The 25,185-nt window shown below is 41.1% G+C and overlaps 1 protein-coding gene across 10 annotated transcripts in view; it reads right to left on the bottom strand.

Moving 5' to 3' along the window:
• The window catches only part of acaca (acetyl-CoA carboxylase alpha), a 60,316-nt gene that overhangs the window by 13,610 nt on the left and 21,521 nt on the right, over positions 1-25,185 (bottom strand). For 2 of the 10 annotated variants that reach the window (XM_010777367.1, XM_010777369.1), the window contains 23 exons: positions 23,642-23,755; positions 23,477-23,566; positions 23,259-23,377; positions 21,044-21,067; positions 20,292-20,441; positions 19,684-19,827; positions 18,960-19,062; positions 18,773-18,880; positions 18,625-18,681; positions 18,312-18,356; positions 16,534-16,575; positions 15,692-15,907; positions 15,438-15,593; positions 14,594-14,818; positions 13,582-13,686; positions 13,253-13,408; positions 12,992-13,138; positions 12,111-12,380; positions 11,493-11,590; positions 11,188-11,308; positions 10,912-11,022; positions 7,249-7,392; positions 7,023-7,143 (listed from right to left, as the gene is read on the bottom strand). In XM_010777367.1, the coding sequence (XP_010775669.1) occupies positions 7,023-7,143; positions 7,249-7,392; positions 10,912-11,022; positions 11,188-11,308; positions 11,493-11,590; positions 12,111-12,380; positions 12,992-13,138; positions 13,253-13,408; positions 13,582-13,686; positions 14,594-14,818; positions 15,438-15,593; positions 15,692-15,907; positions 16,534-16,575; positions 18,312-18,356; positions 18,625-18,681; positions 18,773-18,880; positions 18,960-19,062; positions 19,684-19,827; positions 20,292-20,441; positions 21,044-21,067; positions 23,259-23,377; positions 23,477-23,566; positions 23,642-23,755 (2,866 nt within the window). The remainder of the gene's footprint in view (positions 1-7,022; positions 7,144-7,248; positions 7,393-10,911; positions 11,023-11,187; positions 11,309-11,492; positions 11,591-12,110; positions 12,381-12,991; positions 13,139-13,252; positions 13,409-13,581; positions 13,687-14,593; positions 14,819-15,437; positions 15,594-15,691; positions 15,908-16,533; positions 16,576-18,311; positions 18,357-18,624; positions 18,682-18,772; positions 18,881-18,959; positions 19,063-19,683; positions 19,828-20,291; positions 20,442-21,043; positions 21,068-23,258; positions 23,378-23,476; positions 23,567-23,641; positions 23,756-25,185) is intronic. The other 8 variants (XM_010777371.1, XM_010777376.1, XM_010777370.1 and 5 more) reach the window with 7 other exon arrangements.

Raw genomic sequence — 25,185 nt, 5'->3', positions numbered from 1 at the left:
TGTTTTTTTTCAAAAACCTGCAGCTTTATTCCTCCGCGGTCCCGACTTGTGTATTTCTCCCCCTCAGAATGTGGTAATCTTGGCAGCAAACCATGATGGATGACTGCAGCAAGGAGGCTTATTCAGCTGTTTCTGCGCCGCGCACCCCCGATGAAACATGCCCAGTCTAGTGAGGTTACCATTCAATTAAGCCCGCCACTCATGACTACCAGAGCCGTTGACTGGCTACCCTCGCAGCCCCCACCCAATCCTTTCCTGCCCAAGCCGTATTACACTGATGATGGAACCTGCTAAGTCCTGACCTGCAGTGTAAAACACGCCGAATCCATTTCGGCGGCTATCTTGATCTATAGCGTTAGACGCATGATCTGTATACCTCATGTGTTTCTCTATTAGTTTCTTAACAGGCTCTTCTAGGGATGAATTATTGTTCACCTTTAACCCTGGGAGTATAAGGATTAAATGATGAAGCTTTTTAACTTTATAAATAACACCAAAGATAAATAGGAGTGTGGCTCTTTAAAGACTTGCTGATAAAGCCCCTTTGAATAGAAATTATTTAGTGGAGGAAATGAGCAAATGTTGACAGTACCAGTGGGCAAAAAGTATTAGTCAGTCACCCGCCCCCCCCCCCAATTGTGCAAGTTCTCCCACTAAAAAGATGAGGGCCTGTAATTTACATCCTAGGTATACCCTCAACAATGAGGAAGAAAAAAAAATCCAGGAAAATCACATTGTCTGATTTTTAAAGAATTTATTGCAAATTATGTTGGAAAATAAGTATTTGGTCATTAACAAAAGTTTAATTCAATACTCTTGTTATTATACCCTTTTTGGCAATGACAGAGTCAAACGTTTTCTGTAAGTCTTCACCAAGGTTTTGACACACTGTTGTGGTATTTGGCCCATTCCTCCATGCAGTCTCCACTAGAGCAGTGATGTTTTGGGGCTGGATCGCTGGGCGGCAAACACGGACTTTCAACTCCCTCCAAAGATTTCTATGGGTTGGAGATCTGGAGACTGGCTAGGCCACTCCAGGGACCTTGAAAGCTTCTTACGAAGCCAACTCCTTTCGTGCGCCGGGCGGTGTGTTTGGGATCATTGCATGCTTGAAAGACCAGCCACGTTTCATCTTCAATGCCCTTGCTGATGGAGGAGGGTTGTCACTCAAAAATCTCAGATACATGGCCCCATTCATTCTTTTCCTTTACCACGGATCAGTCGTCCTGGTCCCTTGCAGAAAAACAGCCCCAAAGCATGGATGTTCCACCCCCATGTTTTCACAGTAGGTTAATGGTTGTTCTTGGATGCAACTCAGCCATTCTTTCTCCTCCAAACACGTCTAGTTGAGTTTTTACCAAAAAGTATCTATTTTGGTTTCATCTGACCTATTGACATTCTCCAATCCTCTCTGGATCATCTAAATCAGGGTCTCAACCTTTTTGGGTCCAGGCGCCCCTGTCCATTATCCCAGGTCTCTTACCGCCCCCATCAAAAAAAGTAGTACTTATTTTTCTCCCTTGAATATAATGTGACTAATATTCTGGTTATATCATTAAAAAGCGATGTCCACGAATGGCCAAATAATAGATTTGATTTAACCTGGGCAGTTGGAATATCATTATCATTAGTTTACCAGAGAGCAGGAAAAGCCATGTGAATGTGAATAAAAAGATATTTATGAGTGTTAAACAAACTCAGACAAGGAGCAGAGGAATACAAACAGACTGCTATCGGAACAGCAGCAATTTCACACATGTCCAGTGCAGAACAAACAGTCAGGCTACAAAACTGTACATTAGGCCTACAGACTAAACAGGGGTCGGAAAGTGTTGCATTTCGCCAAATTGCGGGGGGGAAGGGTTAGGTGTGAGCCCTGCGCTTGTGGTTCTCCGCCAGTTTCTTCACTGCGGGTTGCAGAGAACTTAGTTCAGCGCAGTGCACCGGAGGCCGTCAAGTTCAAGCGATTGCGGTACTTGGACTGCATGTGGAGGACCTGGCTGAATCCCTGCTTCCACGAGGTATGTTGGTTGGGAAAGCCAGAAGAAGCAGCCTCGCTTTCTCCCAGAGAGCCGGGTAACGCTGAGAGTATTTGACCACATGTTGCCCCAGCCAGAGGTGCGGAAAATAGCTTGGGCCTCATCGTCACTCTGATGTCGATTGAGATGCTCCTGTATTGCTGGCTCGCATCGCCACGTCCGCCTGAAAGGGCTGCACCACCCAGGTGGGAACATCGATCCAAAAGATCTCTGAAGCGGATCTTCAAGTCGGCATTCACCCACACTTCAGGTTGTCTGTGTAAATGAGGAGCGCTCATCCTGGTAAGAGCCTCAGACACCTGCAATGAGTATAACCAGGAAAATTGTTATCGGTGCAGAATGTTACCCATCCGATTTAAACTGGTTTTTTATTGCTAATTAGTTTACTAATTGATGTTTCCTTTATTCTCATAATCATTCAGAAAACATAAGTTATTATATACTAACCAGGAACACAAATATAGTTGTTTGCATTAGAGTAGCCTACATTTATTACATGTCATTATTTATTATTATCATTATTTTTTAGTTTAGCCTAGGCAGATCACCTTGGTCAACAGCGGAACATGAGCAACACTGCCTCCTGGCCTATGCTCTGGCCGGTATAGATCCAGTGCCTGGAGGTTGAGGACTGTGGATGACGCCTGGCCTGGATCAGAGTAACTCCTTTTCCTTGGAAGCTTCAGCGTGACTTCATTCATTTTGCCAAAGAAGTCTGCGAGTACATGTGTCCAGCGGCTGGATGACACCTGTTCCCCGAGAGCTGCATCCACCTCCTCCAGGAACTCCACGGATCTTTTCAAACAGGCTCACAAAAACGGACCAAGGCAGTTTCCTTTTGAGAGCCAGCGGGACATCAGTGTGGGAGAAGGAAGGACGCTCAAAGGTCCATTCATTTTCCTGACACAGCTGTCGGAACATCTGTTATTCAGTGGCCGTGTGGGCTTTTATTTTGTTTATTGCCTTTACTGCGCAAACATTGAGAACTCGTGGAGAGGTGGACTTTTAGATTTGGCCACAAGGGTTGTGGGCGGTGCAAAGACACAGTGACTTGAGACATGGCGGGACTGCTCCTTCAGCAGAGTGGTGAAAGCCACGGTACCGCCAACCATGGGGAAAGGGGCCACGTCAGTAGGCACATGCGAGGATGTTGTTGATCGGGATTGACTTCTCCTGTTAGATAAGCATCCAGTGCATTAAAAAATGGTCTGGCCCTTGGTGTCTGGACCCAGATATTTGGAAAATAAAAATTTCCTCAGCCATCTCCTGGACTGTTGGAATGTTGGAGGTGCTATAGCGGACATAGGCCATCAACAGACATTGTGTCAGAAGTGGTTTCTCATCCAGCTGAAGGCTTGAATGAGTTTCCCGCAGGATGGCACACAGCTGCTCCTCTGTATTCAGCGCCCATTTCATCAATCCTGCGTGCTTACGGTTGTCATTAATGAGTGGGGATGGATTCCAGCACCTGTGGTGGGATCCAACGCTCCACACAGTAGATATGAACTCATTTTGATGGGCAGGTGAGTACCAACTTCTTCCGATTGTGAACGGCTGCCCACATTTTGGCTATCAGCAAGGAGATGTTATTCATGACGCTATTTAGCCCGCTGGTCAGTCTGGGTGGTCTTCCTAGCGAAGAGACCTGCTTGATGGCTGTCCTACCATGTTCTTTTGAGGCCTGGAAGAACGGGACGCTCCTTATCTGCCTTACCGGGTGGATCTTGGTAAGGTGCTCTTTAAAACGTGAGGGTTCATTCCCTCATTGGAAAATACATGTTCGCAAAGTAAACACATTGGGAGTTGTGCCATTGGTAGGAGGACGGGTATGAAGCCATAGCTAAGATATTCAAAAGAGGACTGTCTGCATTTTTATCTTTTTCGCAGGCCATTTTGCTGATGTGATATGGATTTTTTGTTGTTTTATGATGCTAATATTAGGGGGGGGGGGGGTAGTGTCACGAGTATGGCGGCAAACGCTAGAGGGCTAGCTGGTGACCATGACAAGACATCGTGCCGGGAGCGGACCGGAAGTCGTTGTAATTTTGAACAAACAGAGCTCTGGTGGAGCAGCCGGCTAGCCAGCTCTTCCATGTCGTAAGCAGACATAGAAACGGGGTATTATTTTCATAAACTGACCACTTAAGTCGAATCTGTTAGGTGGAATTTGTCATATCAAAACATATCAAAATGTAACAAAGTGACACAGATTATTAACAGCGCGATCCAAAATTACAACGGACTTCGTCCGCTCCGGCGCTTTTTGTAGTGTACGTTCGTAAATGCGCTCAGGGTGGCTCCGAGCGGTCCCGTTCCACAGTCCAGAGCGCTGCGCTCTGAGCGCTCACAGCTGGGTGCTCTGGCGGAACAGGACGGGTTGTCCAGCGGGACTGACCGCCTTCGTGCCATTTACGAACGTACCCCGTAATAACCACTGCTGACAGCTGACCAATCGCAAGGCAGGAGTTGTGGTTTCCTTATAGCCACAAAAGATGCTGACAGCTGCTTTTTTGTACGAGGGAAAAGACGCTGTGGCCAGCGTTTTTCATGGACAAAAAGGACATTATGCGTTGAACGCCCCCCCAAGAAACACCTCCAATGCCCCCCTTTCAAAAATATGGCTTCACCAGCGCCCCCGATGTTCTCTGAACGCCCCCTGGGGCGGTACCGCCGCGTTGAGAACAGTGATCTAAATGGCTCTCGAGCAAAACTTCAGACGCGCCTGCGACATGTACGGCCTTAAGCAGGGGGACACGGTCTGGCCACTGCAGGATTTTGAGTGCCTGGGCGGGCGGTAGTGTGCTTACTTGATGGTAGCCTTTGTTACTTTTGCGGTCCCAGCCTCTCTGCAGGTCATTGGACTAGGTCCGCCCCCGTGTGGTTTCTGGGATTTTTATTCACCGTTCTTGTTGATCATTTTGACCCCACGGGATGAGATCTTTGCTGAGATCTAGGAGATTATCAGTGCGTCTTGTATGTCTCCCATTTTTCTAATAAATTGCTCCACAGGATGGATTTCTTCACACAAGCTGGCTTACCTATTGCAGATTCAGTCTTCCCAGCACTGTGCAGTCCTACAATTTTATTTCTGGTGGTCCTTTGGACAGCTCTTTGGTCTTGGGGCCATAGTGGGAGTTTGGAAGTGTGACTGGTTTGAGGGTTGTGGACAGGTGTCTTTTACACTGATAACGAGTTCAAACAGGGTTCCATTAATACAGTTAACAAGTGGAGGAACAGAGGAAGGCTCTTAAAGAAGAAGTTACAGCGTTCTGTGAGAGCAAGAAATCTTGTTTGTTTGTAGGTGACCAAAATTACTCTATTTTCCACCATAATTTGCAAATAAATTCTTTAAAAAATCAGACAATCTGATTTTATTTTCTCATTTTGTCTTCTCATAGTTGAGGGTATACCTTAGGATTAAAAATTACAGGCCTCTCATCTTTTTAGGTGGGAGAACTTGCACAATGGTGGCTGACTAAATAACTTTTTTGGCCCCACTGGTATATAAATGACCACACACCCATAATAATGTATGAGGCGATAGAACGTTCAGTGCAGTGTTTTGATGAGGGCCGCTGAGGAGAACGGCTGCAACCAGGCTGAACTTACTTGGACAAATTATAATAACAAATGTTTTTGTGCGATCATTTTTTGCATCGTTTATTCTTCTCTTTAATCAAAAGGATCTAAAGGAGCCTCCGTTGGTCTTCTGTGTTTACTTCCGTAACATAGTGACATCACTACATAACACACTACGTAACACTCCACCACATGGTGAATAAGCTAAGGGGTGGACATCCTCCTACATTAAGAAAAATAAAGATCTTTTTGGAACATTAAAGCATGCCAAATGTCACAGGAAGAAGCACACAATACCAAATATGAACCTTCAACAATGAGCATAATAGGGCCCTTTAAGTCCATTGAATATGATTTTAGGCCAGGGTATCTTCAGCAGTAGGCACAATGTGTCATTCAGAATGGTGTTTTGACACATATTTACAGCTTCTGCTTCAATTGGGGAACGTGCACTAGTCTATATAACAATTTTAATAGGATTCGGATAAAGTTGTTCGGCCTAGCTGTAACTTGCGATTATTTTTATGTGAATACATCTGTTATTATTTTGTGTTATTATTATTTGTGGAAACCACAAACACTAGGGACACTGGCAGGCTGAAACAAGCTCGTGAGGAAGGCTAGCTCTGTAGTGGAGTACAACTGGAACATCTGGAGGAGGTGGCAGAGGGCGAGAGACGAGGAGGAAGCTCGACAGCGACCTAGAGAACCCCTCCCATCCACTCCACGCAGAGCTAGTGAAGATGAGGAGTACGGTTCAGCACAGACTCATCCCTCCACAAAATTGCACCAAGCGCCTCGGACAGTCCTTTGTGCATGTAGCCATCAGGGCTGCACAATAAAGGGGTTAATGAATGAAAAATAAATAAAATGAAATCACTGGACATAAATATACACTGTTTCCACAACCCATGTTAACATATTATTAGTAGAAGACCAAATAGGTAGATAGATATGTCACTATGTGTACAGAAGTCCATTTTTACTTTTCACTTTAACTTATACCGTACTTTATTACTTGATGACAAAATATGTACATATGCTGACAGTTATTTTACTCTTATTTTTACTCATCTCCTATTTCATAGTCTTTTATTATTATTTTAATTTTTTTTCTTGATTTTATTTATTTTTGATTTTATTAATCTGTGTGAATCTTTGCTGTCCTGTTTTTTCACGCTTTACCCTGTTGCTGCTTTGTACAACTGAATTTCCCCTCGGGGATTAATAAAGGTTCATCTTATCTTATCTTATTAAGACAGAATATTTAGTCTATAAATAGTCAAAATGTTGAAAAACGCTGGTGAAAGTTCAATATGGCCCAATTTATTTTCTGAACATGTGTATTTTTTTGTTCAAAACTAGCAACAGAAAAGGAACACGTTTCCATTAAAAGAGACTCACTCTGGCTGGGACGTCCTGCCAGCATCCAGCGAGGGTCATACGGAGCCTTTGTAGGGATAAACTCCACCAGCCGATCTATGGGATCCTTCGCATCAAGGATTGGCCCTGGACTCGAATTAGTCTGAAAAAAGGAAATAGCTTAATTTTAGAGCAGCAAACAACATCCAACTCTTAACATTTTGACACGTTTATTCTCACACTGATAGAAGATGCATCCAAACATTACCATGGGCATGTAGGAAAGCCACTCCAGCAGCGTGTACACTCCCTCAAAGTCATCACACACGGCACAGTGGGTAACACCGTTGTTGTGCATGATTTGGATGCCACCAAGTTGATTGTTTGATGTGTACACTTCTCTGCCCAGCACCTGGAGTGGGGAAAAGATAAGGGCGCATTTAACAATAGGGAAAATATAGCTTTCTGTTGTGATCCAAGATGCCGTTTGTTTTTTTGTTTGGTCAAATGTCGCAAAATAGTGAAAAATGATACTTTGATATTACTAAAGAAACATTTTGCTGTAATTTAAAAGGATGCCAAAAACACTACAAGTTTGAATTCATGACAGGTTTGTCCGCAGTACAACAAGGAGACAACTTTTAGTATGCTCGTTTCGTGAATACATTTTGGAAATTCTAACATTGAAGCTGCTATATCAACACTCAAAACGTCATCATGGAATTAATACGTTAGGGATTTATACAATTGACATTCCATTTGTACAGGTATATTTATACAGAGAGAATTTCACCTGGTCTCTGTGATGACAATTTTGGAGCAAAGAACAGGAACTCAAGAAATACACTGGAGAGCTTTGAACTGATGTCAGACACTGAAGATTTATTGGAAGTTACGGCCGGAGAATTGACAAAGACATTTGCTGAGACGTCGTAGAGACACAGCCTCCGCCCAAACCTACTCTGAAGTCATATTACCCCGTCCCGGACACTTAACCACTCCTAAGAGCATAATCTACATTAAAAGACGCTGCAAATCCTGTCCCTCGCAGGGTCAAACTGACTTAAAAGTAAAGATTGTTTTATGGTCATATCTAAGACGCGCACAAAGAAAGAGCCTGCCTTATCCTACCCGTAGAAACAGCTCTCCCAAGGCTGTTTGCCTGCCTAGGACAGAGGAATGAGAAGTACAATTAAGGGCCCTATGAATAATTCCCTATCAGTCTCTGTTCCAATTAAAGGTTGAGCCACAGCTGCCCAGAGATGGCTGTTTTCCCTCCATTTCTTATTCAGGACCAGGACGTCAGAGAGACAGGAGGATAGTTCCATCAACACTTTTGAGAAACAGCGTCTCACAAATATATTCTCATACTGTATTATATATTTTTGCCTTGAATGCAGAAAGAAAATGCTGTTCATGGAGGTGTTGTCTCCAGGCTGGGGGAGGGGGGGGGGGGGGGATTTGGATCAATGAGATCGCACAAAGGCATGCCAGGTAACAGCAGGGGGCCTGCATACAGAGTCTATACAAGTGATCAGCAAATATAAATCTCTCAACCACAGCGATCAGAGGTGGGAGGGTGCACACGACACTCTTCCTGGGGGATTATCAGATTTTCACATGCACTTTGTCGTAAAAAGAAAATTGAATTAATTCAACAATATTAAACCCCTTTTTATCATTTACATTATGTTTCAATTAGCTGATGATTTATCCAAAGCAACTTATAATATGTGCAATCAATGAGGAAGATACAAAGTTCAAATATCAATAATTCTGCAAGTGTATTCGTCTTGAATAAGACACACTATTTAAGTTGAAATAAGCCAAACATGCTTCTAATAAATATTTGATCTGTTTTTGTTGGCCAAGGTGGGTTTTTAGTATGCAAGGGAATTTGTGTAGGTTTTTTGCTGTCCTGATATTAATGGGAGCTTGTTTCACCGTATATTCTGAACATCTCTATACCTCCATCCAGCAGTTGTGAAGGAGGCTGTTGTATAAGAGTGAGCTGGAAGCCACCAAACCCATTTTACCTTCAGAAATGCCCCTGTGCCAACCGGAAGCCATAAAATCCTCCCACAGCCCACCCTATTTTCATAAGCAGCCTCGAACAGGTGGCAGGGCCCTGACATGGTTCCATAAAAATCAGAGAGGAGCTCAATCCCTACCCTCCGCTCTCACCTTTTCAGCCATCATTTACTTTCTTTATTACCATTAATGGTTATGTATCCGGCTACAAATCTAGGGCGCCCTCCTAAAGCTGTCAGGAGAGCCCACGGCCCCGAGAAACATTGCAGTCACCTTGACATACACAAAACCCCGGAGCCTCCGGCCATCGCCCGGGCTTCATTAAGATTCTGCAGCAGAGAGGAGAGGAGGAGGAACAGAGGGAGGAAGAAAATGAAGGGGAGAACTGGATGTAACAGCTCACTGGGGTATTTATGCTAGTAGTTACTATCCACTCCCCATGAAAATATGAGAGATTTCCAGCAGCTAATGGAATGATGATCTCTGGGTTGCAGCCTCCTGCTCTCCATTACGTTTCAGTTAATAGCCAGGAAGCCACATGATAAACAGGCAGACAAAAACTGCCCTATTTATGCCTGTATAGCTGGTGGAATTAGTGCCGTTTTAAAGTAAACACCGTTGATTGTACACAAAGGATATATTGGAATACATCACCTAGACCATGTTGACACTCGTCAGTCAAAATGAACATGAGTCTACTCCCACAAATAGAGGTAAACACTGGGGCATCTAAAAAACAATTGAGCTCCCAGAAAATAGGTGTGCCATCATGGGACCATTTGCATGATTTGTCATGTTGCGATCTGTCATCTAATTTGAAATGGAGTTATCTTAATGCACTGACAAGGACAGAGAATGGAAAGCAAGACAAAAGGAAGTAGTGAAGCGTAACACACACATGCATGCATACACACACAGCAATCAACTGCTTGCAAGAAAACAATCTGCCTCAGCAAAACTTTTTCTTTTTGATTAAAAACAAATGATATGGTTGTCCTGCACTGCAGCCTCCGGCATGTCACTCTATTTCTATGCAAATACAACTTCATGGTTCACTTTCAATTATTCCGCCGTGAGTGGCAGGCAGGCCCGTGGCTGGGATCGGAGAGGGGAACCTGGTAGAACAGAGCGAGGCAGGAGGAGGCCTGATCGCCCGGTTGGAACAGCACCAAAATCATAGCACACACTATTCTAATTTCCTTTCTTTGAAATATAGGCATTCATCTACCCTGTGTCATTTAATATTTCAAAATCTGCAGTTTATGTTAATTTATCACTGAAAAATAACAATGATACAGCACAGAAGGGATGTGGAGATTTAGTTTTTTTATAGCAGGTTGCAATGAAAAATCCCCACAATTTGGGTGATTTTTTTAATACAAGATTTATCATGTATGAAAGAAAAGAACGTTATCTGCAGGGGGATATTAGGATTTATGATTGCTTATTTTTCACTTTCAAAGGATGTGCACCCGCAAAGAATGAGCACTATCTGTGCAATAAAAAAACACCTTTCCTAAATAAATATAGGGTAAAGTTTGTTTTGGTGCAATTTTTTCTTACGTAGGTGAAAAATGAAATCATTTTAATGTGCGATTTCCCCATTATAAATGCACTCTTTCAATGCTGTCTAGTGCCATTTAAAAAAAGGTAACCACATTTTGATGATTATCAGTAAAATACTGTGAATAATTATTAAGACCAGGATAATTGACATTAGATATTAGGTGAAAAATGTAATAGCCAGTGAAAGACTATTTCTAATGGCGTCCTCATTAAAATGCAGATTGAGTGTATTTAGAGATAACACATTTAGTGCCTTTTCAGTCATGTGATTACATTTTTATCAACCATTTTTGTGTTGTGCTAAAATGTGCTTGTATATGGTGGATGATGATACCTTGTTGAGGGCTCCAGCTCCAGTCAGGATAATGTGAGAGTTGTCCACTTGAATGGTTCTCTGTCCGAGCCTCACCAGATAGGCCCCGATCCCGATGGCTCTGCATGTGACCTGCAGGTCAACACAATCACGTTAAGGCTTGCAAGCTAATCAGTCTTTGTACACAGGTAGTCTTTGTTCCTCCAAAGATCACACAAGGGGAGAGCTCACTGCTAAGGAGGAGGCGATGTGTATGCATGGGTTTGTTGTACACAAGTGCCTCCACTCCACTCTTACCAGGTTCATGGTGATGATCTCATCGTAAGCCAGGGAGGATTCTCCGGCAATCATTCCAGACCCTTTCAGATTCTCCACACCGAGCCCTTCATCTTTTCCAATGATGTCAGTGATCTTGTACCTGCATGGGAACACATATATTCAGCCAAAGCCAGACGTGACGCTCCCATAGCTTTCCCCTTCATCGTCACCTCTGTTGTAATCTCATTGGCTTTGAAAGCATGGAGTCATGCATTCTTGACTGATAATACAATCCCACAAATTAATTTCCTCAATGTGTAAATGTGTAATACAATAAGACGTACCTGGATTCTCCCTCATCCTCCACATGCTCGCAATGCACAGAGTTCAGGGCTGATACTTTCTTGTAATCCTGAGGTGTTAGGTAGAGGTACTTGAAACCCTGCAGAGGAAAGAGATCATTTATTATGTTTTAATCAAAAGAAGAGAAAACAAAAAGTATATTTTTTGATGAAAAGAAAGAAAGAAAAGGTGGTCAAAAGTATTAGATAATCAGATACTTTAATTAACACATTAATACATACAGTCTATACAAATAAATAAAATAGGTGGAGGTACTTGAAACCCTGCAGGAGAAATAGGTCTAATGTTTAAATTCAATTTTTTGAAAGAAAAAAACGAAGGATTATATAATCCGATAGAATGACAATAAAATACATTTATACTACAGTATATTTAAAATATAAATAATTCTAAAATACCATAATAAAGAAATACAATCAAACGTAAAGAACATTAAAAAAGATAACGGCAGGCAGCGGACTGAAGTAATGAAATCCATGATGGGAAAATTAACTTCACTAGTAAAAATTAAGAGAATTCATATTTTTTGTTGGTGTATTTTTAGAATCATGTAAGAGAAGCACACAAATAAAACTCTTTGTGACTCTTTGCAGGCTGACCTTATAAGGGTCAGCTGGGTCCTGCCAGGCCACGTGGAACATGTGTCTGATCTCCTCTGCCAGCCCGATGCGGGCGCCACTGTTGGCTGCGATGTAGAGCCGAGGGATGCCGCTCTCTCGTGCCATCTCTGAGGCCCTCAGGAACAACACGTCCTCCTGGGGCCCGAACGAACCTATCTTGTTAGTGATGTCGTTGCTTATGACGATGATCTCGCGTCCCGCTGGATATTCTGGCGTCCGCAGGGTCATCCGCCATGCCACCATACCAATCTGTACAGACAGGACAGAGGCATGTTTAAACAATAAGAACATATAAATCTATACATCATATGCCATAAATACATCACAGCAGCTCCTACATATCTGTACACCATGGACCATAAATGTCTCAGTAAATATCAGATTATGCATTATGTACTACACATTTATCAAAGTAAATACTACAAATCTATACATATAGAAATTTACCATAATTATATCCCAATTGTTGCCTGATATCTATACATAAAATACCATAAATAAAACACAACCATTTCTAACTATATATAGTGTGCCATAAATATATAATAGGGGATATGAGATATCCTTACATATGCACCATACTGTATATAATGTATTTGTATTCAATTAATTGATACGTATCAGATCTCAGCATTTTATCCTTGGCATACATAGAATATCTACACATAAAGTTCTTCAAAAGTACTCAAGAACACAGCCAAAGAAACACAGAGACACCTACAGAGTGAAAAGGAAATTGCATATTTAAAAAAAAAAAAAGGAGTGGATAGACAAAAAAATATGTCATGTCAAAGCAAACCAGGTGTTCTTTTTATAAAGTAAATGTCTGTATTCATGTATCAAACTAACAAAGAACTGACCTCGTTGCCCCCCGGCAGCCGGTTCATCTGCACCAGCAGACCTTGGTCATCTAGAACCAGCTCTGTGAAGGTGAGCAGCTCAGAAGGAAGAGGGCATTTGGGTAAGTGGGCAAACGTTTGGTAAGAGTGCCACAGCTTTTTCAGAGCCTGGGGAGAAAACAGAGTAAAGTTATTTCATATGCACTTTTTGGCCAGTCTGTATTATGAGCGGAACGCAAGCCCAATGGCTGAGATTATCATTATTAGATGCTGTCAGTGTACCTGTCGGAACATTTCTGGAAAGTCGTAGACATAGGTTGTGCCCAGAGACTGCGCCTGGAAGCGTTTAGACTGCAGCAGGTCCTTGGTCACATAGGGGGTGTTGATGAGCATGCCATGCAGCGGACCCTGCTTGTCTCCATAGGCTTGGAACATGATCTGAACAAAGAGAGACAGAGAGTCACTTTATAGAGATACTGACCTTTTTCTGACACCTCTGCCAAGATATCATGAATTTGAAAATGATAATGAGCATCTGTCATACCCACTGCTACAGCAATTAACCAATACAAAGTGCATGATGTAACAATTTAGGGCTAGGTCCCCAATACCATTTTTTTGGCTCCGGAGCTTCGGTTGCAATCGACAGCGAAAGGTCGAAGCTTTGGCCGGGGGGGTGATGACTCAGCCAGACATTTCTCCGTTGCAACACGAGTCTTTTGATTTAATTAAAAACATTCATTTTTAAGGATTAGATTATTCTATAGAATTGTTCTTGGTATGAATGAAAGAAACATTTCCTAAAAAGGTTTGGTGTGTTTTTACACACATTTTGGGGTTTGGAAAAACAACTAAAATACATTATCAACAAAGGAATATTCAAATAGTGTAATATTTAGGTCCAACCCTACAATTTGCTATTTATATACTATACAAAAACAGAATGAAAGATGTTAAAGGACAACAGGAAGTGGTAACAGCATAGAGATTACATCAGGCTATAACATTTATCATTGCCGTCAGACAGACACGACCAATCACCTGTGACCTTTCCTGTGATAAAAATGACATAATGTTATAAGTGCTGGTATGTTTGATGGTAGCACTTCCAATCACAGATGTCACATGTTGAATAAGGCCCACAAAAGCCTTAAAAAAGCCCAGCAGGGCCCGGCAACAACCACATTATCTTGAAACTATTCTAAACTCAAGTTCAACCTATTTATGAATCACAGGAGGAAAAGCAGGAGCGTTCTCTTTTTTTCACAACAGTTTTTAGAACCAAACTCAAGAACTCACATGTTCCCTTTACTGGATTTGTTGATTGACAGATGGATGGATGAATGGCTGGATGAAGTGTAACTCACCTGATCAGCTGCGAGGTTAGGGGTTATTACTAATAGGATTGTCCACCAGGCTAAGGGCACAACACCATACTGGATCTTTCTCACTAAATAAACGATTCAATAAATCTTAAAACCAGATTTTTTTATATTCTACTTTTATACTAAGACAAACTATATCTTTGAATTTTTAAGAGTTAATGTTGAACTTCCAGGATGGAGCTGAAGCCCTTGGCCTGGACAATAAGCGGATGAGATGGAAGATGTGCGAGTGCCCCACCTGTCGGTCTTTGGGCCCCACCTGTCCCGTTCGAGAATCAGTGACCTCCTTGTACAAGCTGATGTCAAGGTAGTAGCCTGACTCATTGGTGAGGAAGAGGCGGATTGGGATTTGCTTTCCTGTTGGAGTCAAGCGGATGTTGATCTTCAGCTCGGCCTGCAGGACGCGCAGCTTCCACAGGCGGCTGCCGTAACGCATCACCATGGAGCGCACAGACTCCTCGATCTGAGGTTGGAGAAGGCCTCTAATTAACACACACACACACTCACAACACAAGACTTTTGAGAAAGGATTTTCCATGCCCAATTACATCAAATACATGAGCACACAACAGTATTGTTTAAAACAGTTACAGTGCTAGGGATGGGTATTGTTACGATTTTAAAGGTACTACTACTGTTATCAATTATCTTTGTTGTTTTTAAGGAGACAACTAAACAAATTGGAAAAATAATGAACATTGCTTTATTCTATGTAATATAAACTATTATTTACAGCAAATCACTTTTGGTAACACATCATTATTTTATTTTGCTACGTATTCTTTTTCTGTGTCTTTGTATGCACCACATATACCAAAGCAAATTCCATGAATGTGTAAACGTACTGATTATAGACTAATGTAATGATGGAAATGTGAAACAAATGAAATAAATAATGTGTTTGTGTAAAGGTAAAATAATCGTTACCTTTAATCATTAAAACATGATTGTATAATTGAGTTATTATGGATGTGTAAGTAAGTCTCTTAAAGTAATGTAGCACATATTTGACATTGTGTGTGTGTGTGTGTGTGTGTGTGTGTGTGTGTGTGTGTGTGTGTGTGTGTGTGTGTGTGTGTAACCTTTGATGGGTCCATGATGACCGTGGGGACAAAGTTGAGGAAGATATGGTTGCAGTCAGTTCGCACAGTCGTGTTGTTGAACGCCACCTCCAGCTCATCCATGGCTTCCAGCAGCAGACGCTCGGCCTCATTGTGAAGGTATTCAAAAGAGGCCTCCTAGTGAAGGAACGGAAACAAAAGACAATGTTACTGGGGGCAGTGTTGAAAAAGAAAATAGTGTCAGAGAAACAAAGGTTGTTCCTCCGTTGTCTCACCTTGGTGACCAGATCGGAGTGGCGGATGATGGCTCGCACAAAGAAACGGTAGTCCGTCACCTCTGCGCCCGCCTCCACCCGGGCGGCACCCAGGTACAGGTGCATCTTGTGGTTGGCACACGGGATGGCAGTGAGGGCAAAATTGCGCATGCGGTTGAGCTCCAACTGGAAAGCTAGCGCCGGCTCCAAATGACGATAGATCCTGTCCTCCTCAAACTATTGGAAAACAAGTAGTCGGAAACGTTTTTAATTGAAAACTTTCCGTAAGAACTTTTTTCTTTTACAAGTTAGGCTCTCCTGCCCTCATCTCCATTAACAGCATCAGTTCAAATTGGCAATTTCAGGAGCATGCGTTGATGTAAGAGTAAAAAGATGCCTGTGAGCAACACACTGTATTAAGTAAATGAAATTATGGGCAATCTCAATCTCAGAAAGCTGCTAATGGGTGTCATTTCTCTTAAATGGGAGACATAATTAAAGAGTTCATTACTTTAATGAGTTTTGGCGGTGTCATTGTAGTGAAACTATCAGGGGTAACGGAGAGGAAGAGCCATCACTGAGTGTGATAGAGTGAAATTCAGCAGCTGCCCCGGGGGGTGAAAAGTTGTTTCCTACAACCACCACATTGTTTTGAATGGTATTCCAGCCTAAGGAAAGTCAACAAATATGTTTTATTTTGTAATGTGTGGGTTTTAACTTCAATATCCTAACAATGTGATGCAAGTATATATCCCTTAATCCTTTCCACAGTCATTTCTATCCGAGCGAACACAAATTTGGTCCACTCGGAAATAAAACTCAATAGAATTGATGGTTAGGTGTGTGTGTGTGTAGAAACCCACCTTGTCTCTGGCACGGAATGTGAAAAACTTGGGGAATTCTCTCTGTAAGGAAGATAGCAGGGCAGAGATAGAGAGAACACAAATAAATCAAAATGTTTTATTATTAAAAAAACAACGGCTACAAGCACAGCGGTGTTAGCAATTTCAAATCAGTTAGAAAGGTACCAACTAGAAAGCTAATCACAGCAGGGGGTAATAAATTAAACTGGGATTTCAATTTAATCTAAGTTTTGGAAAAAGTTTATTCAGGAGCCAATTTCTGTTAGATAACATAATTGCTACAAGCCATTGCAAAAGAGCAAAACACAGCATGAAATGGAAAGAGATTCGCTCAAAGGGGAACACTGAATACGCTCTGCATGTCATGTGTATTTATGTTACGGTGTATCGGGACGGTTTACATAGTTATTTGAATTGCTTAGGGAATGCTTTAAAATGTGTTTTTGTTTACTTTTCTTGCTTATTTTTCTTTTCCTGTTAAAATGTTTTTAGTTTTGTCTCAGTTTTCTTACATTGTTTTGTGTAGTTGTAATGTCATGTCATTACACTGTTGTGACATGTCATTTTCTGTCTGTGCCAAATAAAAATGATAATTATACATGTTTTACAAAAATTGCTACACCTATAAGTATAGAGCATTATGCAACGATGACCAGGACCTTGTTTAACATGCATTGCATCTTTACTACTGTCATTTACCTATCAGGAAATCACTGTGTATTCACTCAGACAGCAAGCTCACATAATAATGGTGTTATACATGTATTTATAGCACCACTGCCTATGCTAATGAATAAAACATTTATTTTTCCTAGAGACATTTGATCTCCTGAATAATGCTGGGTAGCCCCGTTTGACGTTATCAGATGAAGTGTCCCACTTGCCAAAACAATGCCAGACCGATTGGGGATGCTCTCATTGGCCAATACAGCCTTCAAAATATCAAGCTGCACGGATAGCACACGCACTGGAAACTATCGGCGCTGTGATTAGATGTCTTATATAGGAGGTGGAAGAAAAAAAGCATTTTAGGATGCGGAATGCTGAAAAAGCCCTTTGTGTTACAAGGGCCACATAATGACGGTTACATGAGTTAGCATGATTAGCTCTCATCAAAGACTGTGGTGCCATCAAAAGAAAAATCAAAGACTATTGTCAAAAATGACAGCGGAAGCAAAAGGATGGGGGGATTTCTCTCAAATCTAATCCTGCTCTCAATCCCTCTCATTATCTTCCAAATGCTAGAGGGTGTGATGCTGATAATGGGCCAAACATAGCCCTTATGTACTACAGCACAAAAGATGGAGCATGTCTCAAAAACTGCCGTGATTGGGGGTTCAATTCCAACCTTGCTATCTGTGCTAACAATGTGTTGTCACATAGCTTACAATCAATGTTATGTTATGGGGGCAAATGAGGTCATGGATTTGGAGTTTAAATGACAAAAAAAAGTGGCTAACCCAAACATGTATTGATTCCGCACAATAGTGGGACAGGTTTTCCTTCATTTACGTTGGTGCAACATAGTGAAAAGAAGCTTCCCCCTCAGAAAATCAGGGAGGCGCAGAACCCAGTGGCTTGTAATGGAAAACATTCACTGGTAGATGAAATCGGTGTAGGAATTTTATATTTGTAGTATTTAACAGAAATGCTGCAACCGATTGCCTGAATATTAAATGTGCGCCTTCTTTTAACCAATCTTTATGGGATGAGATCAATACTTTTGGTGAAAAACAAAAAGCAACTCGTCCTCATTCCCATTTATCTTCCTTACTTACATGAAACCTTTGGTCCACCTCACAGTTGACTTGCTTCCTGAAATCCTGTCATCATAAACCCGGCAAAAGCAAGGCATGCAGAAAGAGATACGGAGACAAACAGGAGAGTTAATCTAAATTGTAAAATGCAAATTATTACCACACGGTGTCATTCCATGTAATCAAAGTATTAGAAATTGCAAAACGAAAGATGCAGAAAAATTCATTTGTAATTATTTGGAGACATGCTTTTTAGAACTGTTGAATTGGTGACATGCAGGGTAGCCGGGTGTAGAAACAGGAAGTTGATTTAGTTAATATTGATTAGGCTCACCTTCTGGGCCACGAGGAAAGTCAGGCGGCGGATGCCATGTTCAAACAGCTTAGATTTCTAGGAACGAGACAAAAAAAAGTCACGATAAGATCGTCCTGAGCCGTCGGAAAAAAACGAATCATCGAAACAAAAGCCTCGTTGTCCCCACCTTCGAATGAGTAAACTCTCGGAATACAGCTGCAAGGCCGTCATCGTCGATGTCGCTGTCCGTCTTTATAGCCACATTCAGGATGTGGATCGGCTCGTCCAGGATACTCTAGGATTGAATGTGGAATTGCTTTGTCATTCTAATCAGGTGCACGACTGGTAAATGACAGGCTTGGGAACATCCTCACCTTGTTGTCCTCTTCACCGTACAGGACAGGGTTTCCTCCCTCTGGGAAGGTTGGACTTGTCGGAGGAGAGTCGGAGAAGCAGCTCAACACGTCGTTTATGTTCCTGTAGAGGAGTAAAAAGACACAATTAATCCCAATTGTTATATAAACGTCAACCAGTTGATGAAATACGTCAAAAAGGGGAGTATATTTTACAAAGAAAGACCATAAATGTAAAGCCTTTGCTAAAGTCTGGCTACAAAATATTTTTAGATATTTTCGTTCTATGAACCATTGGGTCTTCTAGTACTGGCTTTTAAATTGTACCTAAATGTATTTATTTTATTCTTTTTTTTTTGCAGTCCACCATTTTGGAACAGCCTGACATTTTTCATACTTTTAGGGGTACCATAACACATTTTCACTTGTTATTCAATTGTATTTAGTCTTATTGAGTCCTTTATTTATTGACTTGTGTCGGGACATAGAGTTTTATTAATCACAAAGGTATGTAACGCTCTGCCTATGGAAAAAGAGGGGGCTACTGTTGTTTTCATTTGGTTTTTGATGTGTGAAGCGAATGGAAGGTGCTGTACTTATTCCGGTGTATATTCCATGTTTAATATCTGTGTTTCTACTTGTTCTGTTGCTGCCATGACACATGAATTTCCCAATGGGGATAAATAAAAGGTCCATCTTATCTTATCGTAAATAAAGTTGAATTGATTGATTGAAATGTACTGACCTGGTGAACTCCTGGAAGGAGCGGAAAGCGACCATGGCTCCCATGCGCTGACAGGGCGGTGTGAACGAAGTGTCGAGCAGAACGTCGCTGACGCTGCCGATGTGCACCATGCCGTAGTGGTTCAGGTTGGATGAGAAAGACATCCTAGGGTATTGACAGAGAGAAAACACAATGTGAATCTGCCATAGCGCTAGAATGACACGGTGAAAATGTCCCTATCCACCTTTAAGAACCTCGCAACAGTTTTTGTTCCCTTATTTTTTGGGCAATTCCATATGCTGTAATTTATAATAAGTATTAAAGCACAAAACCATTATGCGTTAGGGGATTATTTAAAGTAACAACTGAATGAGGTTCAGATTAGAAAAAGCAAGTCAAAATGAAATGTGAACACATTGAAAGCTATACAGGATTTTTGACAGACCATGTGTTAGTCAAATTAAAACCAGGAAAACATTCCTTTCAAAGGAACAAGGAAACATTAAACCAACAGGAATTAAATATCCATGGTCCAACGTGTTGTTGGGTGTTAGTCCTTTTGATTGTAAGAAGCTGTCCCAGTAGTTACACCCGTTGAAAGCACTAAAGAGGGTTGTTGTGTGTCAAACCTGTCCACAGATTCCGAATCCGCAGCATTTCTCTTCTCTGCGTTTTCTTCCTCAGATATACTATCGTGTGCTTTAAGATCCTGCGGTTTACTGTCCTGTAATCTAGAGTCTGCCACTTTGGAAATGTCCAGGATCGGAGCAGACATTTTCCTGGCAGGACAGTCACAGGTTTCAGATTCAGAAACTGCACTTTCGGCTAACATGTCAATTGAATTACAGTATCTCAAAAGCACCTTACATTCCAAATGTAAAAGTACACACGCACACACGCACACACGCACACACACACACACACACACACACTGATGTAAAGTTAGGAAATANCAGAAACTGCACTTTCGGCTAACATGTCAATTGAATTACAGTATCTCAAAAGCACCTTACATTCCAAATGTAAAAGTACACACGCACACACGCACACACACACACACACACACACACACACACACACACACACACACACACACACACACACACACACACACACACACACACACACACACACACACACACACACACACACACACACACACACACACACACACACACACACTGTTGTAAAGTTAGGAAATATTTTCATATAAATTCCAGTTGAGAAATCTGCTTTATTTTGGGAAATATTACACACTAGTGTCATAGCCAAACAATTTGTTGACCTTATCACCAGATGAATATTTACAACAGGAATTACTGCTTTGACCATGCTGCTAGGTCACAATTAGTCTATGCAATGAAAAGAATGTTTACAATACCTGTTTAGTGTGGGGATGTTCCCTCTGCAATCAAACAACATTGATTACTAAGTGGTTAGTGGCAGGCATCAGGAGAGGAAGACAGTCAAGGTGTGTGTGTGTGTGTGTGTGTGTGTGTGTGTGTGTGTGTGTGTGTGTGTGTGTGTGTGTGTGTGTGTCCTTTAAGGAGATGAATTTATATTTTGCCGCAATCGATATCTAAATGAATGCAATTATAAAGAATGGAGGATCAAGTAAATTGAAAATGGCTTTCTAGCTCGTAAACACACATTTCACTCCCGGACTGCTCCTTTTTTACGACATGCATTGTATATCCTGAACAGAGAAATCATTTCACACTCTCATGCCATCTTTAGGTCACAGTGATGAGCCAAAGATGAGTTAATTCACACACACATATTTTGATTGCATGCTTGTGATTGTATATGTCATGGTGTTACAAATGATTTCTAACTGCATTAACAAGCCAAACCCAACACACAGAAAAAAGCAGTACAAAAGCGAAGGGATGACAGGAAATACACCTGAACATACACATACATTCAAACACAAGGACACAGGTGGGATGCAGAAGTGCAACAGAAACGCTGCAGTCTTTTGTCTGTACTTCACTATTTTAAAAAGGCAAATCCAGAGTTTCTCTCAAATTCTCAGGTTTCTACATGGAATAAAAGCGCCCAGAGTGTTTTTCCCCAGAACACACAAGAAAGGGGAACTGACATGGTTTGACGAACCAAAGAAAAAGTGTTTCAGTCTTGCATAATACCCTCTTTTGCACATGAGGAACATTAACACGAAGAACAACGATGAACACATAGCTGGGAAAGTGAAAAAGGAAATATGGCACCATGGACTCTTTTTATCACCAGCACCTTAGATATTTTATTTTTATAATAATAATTATAGGCAAGTGTTTTGTGTAAGTACATCACACTTCCACCTATGCTAAAAAAAAATCTGGATGAATTTTAAAAACACAGAGACGCAAAACGAAATACCTACTATATATAGGAGGGGGGGAACTGAGTGATACTGAAGAATGCAATGAGTAGGAACAATAACAGGTGCTGCTGATAGAATATATACTTAATAAACATTAAGCAATGACCAATACTTTTTACCCAGGGTTCCTACAGCTTAAGAGAGGTTAGATGAAATCCAAGACCAATTTATGTGTTTCTGCCATCCAGATTAGCATGATGTGATTACAAAAAACATTTTTTACAATTATATTGAGATTTTATAATGCATTAAAAGGTAGGGTAGGTGAGAATGGAGAAACCAGCTCGAGTGCGCTAGAATTTGAAAGTACACAACCGAAAAAATCTGCCCCTTCCTTCAGACTTCCTCACAGAGCCCCTCCTCCAACACACACAACTGCGCACATGACCAATGAGGGCACGAGATACATTTGTGCACGAGATGGAAGGCTGACAGAAAGGAAGGCCATCCAATTATCTGCCCCAGATAATTGGATGTGCTTTTTACAGCGCCACGGCTTCCACAGATGAAATATTTGTATATATTTATTGTCAAAGCATTTAATGTATTCATTGCTATCGGGACGTTAAGAGCATTCCATGGAATATAACAAAAAGTGTTTCTGGAGTGAATTAACTACCCTACATTTAAATAAAAAAATGTGTCTTACATTTTTAGGAGTTTTAAAACATTGATTTATGGCGTTTTAATAGCATTTTTTGATTATTTATTTGAATGGCTTTTAAATATATGTTGTTTTGGCACGCGTAAGAAACCTGTTTATTAGTATTTAATATTTGTGCACAGTCATCATGCTACTAGTTTTTTTAAATGTTCATTTATAATACATTTTTGTTCCTTTTATTATTGTTACTATTATGCATGGTCATTACAGTACTTATCTTTTATTATTTATTTTTATAATTATTATTAGGTTTCATTACGCTACTCTTTTTATTTTAATAAGCATTTGTATTAATATAATCATTAGTACCGATAAATATGCGCGAATACAACGCAACTCAGCTATTTAATCTTGTAACACTTATTTTTTTTAAATGACAATAAGGAAATGTTATTCTACATGCTGGGGCTGTCAAATTACCACTCATTTAAAATTCTAATTCAATCCCTGCTGTTAATTTGGATCTCTGTCCATAGTGCCGTTTGATAGGAGAGCAAAGGGGGAGAGGTGATGCACTTTGAGCTTGCGGGCAGTTTGTGAGCGTGGTACCTGTTGGGGTGCGAGGTGGGGAGCATGAACTGGAACTCCACTATACATGTGTTGTCCCTCAGCTGTCGATGCTGAACGCTGTTGAGCTCATAGGCGATGTATGCTCTACGAACGTACACCTGGTATTAGAGATAAAGACAGAGGATATATTAGTCTGACATGTGCTGTATTTTTATAGTTGATCAAATAAAGTCAAAGTTGAATTAAGACCCTCTTACCTCCAACGCAGCCATCCTGACTACCTGATTACTGTGGTAGAAGAAGTTGGGCAGAACATCAAAGATGGATGTTTCTGAAAGGATCAATTTCTAGGAAAAAGAAACATATTTAATAACACTTTCATTTTTCAAAGCATTACACGTAGCAAATCATTAATGACATACCTGGAGGTTCTCGATGCAGAATTGGTGTCCATACATATCGATGGCAGAGAGGAAGATTGACTCCACCTGGTTGTGACGTAGCTCGTAAGAAGGGAGGTGGGAAGCTATCAACACCTGGCCAAAGGAGATCATTATGGTCAACTCATTTATTTATTATCAAATGATTCGTTAAAGCTGACTTTTCTCTTCTACTTGTCTTTGAACAAGCTTAAATGGTTTATAACTGTTCTTCTACGGACAACATTTTTTTTATTATTCCGCCGGGTTATTTTGGCCCTCTTCTCCTCCCGCATTGAACATCGCAGAAACTCCGTTCAAACATCAAAACGTTCAGCTCGGTCGGGAATCGATTGCTCTTACTTTTCTCATTCATAACTTTCATAATTCCAGAGATACATCCCATAATACATCAAATTTTTAACATAGAAGTCAATGGAGGAAATCGTCAGACTTCAACAAATCTTCATGCGACTTCAACTGCTAACTGTTCATTCATACTTTCACTCAGAAACCTCATTCCAACTTTAAAATGTTACACATCTTTCTGACATAATTCGTGTAAAACAACTTTTAAATCTGATTCTTACTTTTAGAGATATTAAACATTGTTCAGACCTTGTTTTAGAGGTTTTCTTCACATTTTAACATTAACTAGAGTGTGTGATGTCACAGCTAGAGTGGTGGACAGCTTGAAATTCGCATTCATATATTTTTTTTTAAACTGCCAAAATTCCCAAACCCTACATTCCTGAGACATAATTTATCATGACAAACGTAGGAAAACATCTCGTAGCTTGAAAAATGACAAATAATTAAGCAAAATAATTAAACAAAATGCTTTTTGAGGGCATGAAGTGACAAAAACGTTCAACATTCATCCATTAAACCCCATTGTAATTTCAGGCAGATATTTCCTCACGGCAGCAGCCAACATCACTCCAACTGACATGCTCAGAGCAGCAGACTTCAGATAGCAGTGTGCTAACAGTCCAGCCGTGAAGACATCTACAGGACAGTTTTGAGATTTCTTCGAATGACGTTGCCATGGCAACACAATGCTCGCCTTGAAACACGGTTCTCATAACTTCAGTGAAAATACTCATAACAGCCTAGAACTTCACAGGTTTGGTAACGATGCAGCCATCAACGCATCTAAGCGTAGTATGGGGTGTCATCAAATGCCGTTGCCATGGCGACAGACCACTCGCCATGAAACACGATGTGGCTGTAAGTCTAATGGACACGGTCCAATCGTCCCCAAATCTTCTCTTGTATATCACCGGTCCATGCGTCAACAGCTCTACGCCAAATCTGAGATCTCACCATATGCCGTTTCCATGGAAACGCATCCCTCGCCATAAAACATGATGTCGCTATAACTCCTATGAAAATATTTAAAAAGGGCTCAAACTTCACATGTGTACTAGCCATGAAAACATCTACGAGACAGATTTGAGACTTCTTCAAATGCCGTTGCCATGTCAACACAATGCTCGCCTTGAAAAACGGTTTTCAAAAACTTCAGTGAAAATACCCCGAACAGC

This window comes from Notothenia coriiceps, unplaced genomic scaffold (assembly GCF_000735185.1).
Source record: "Notothenia coriiceps isolate Sejong01 unplaced genomic scaffold, NC01 NC01_scaffold00018060, whole genome shotgun sequence".
Lineage (NCBI taxonomy): Eukaryota > Metazoa > Chordata > Actinopteri > Perciformes > Nototheniidae > Notothenia > Notothenia coriiceps.
Note: the sequence above shows the minus strand (reverse complement) of the source record. Positions and strands in the feature narration are given on the sequence as shown.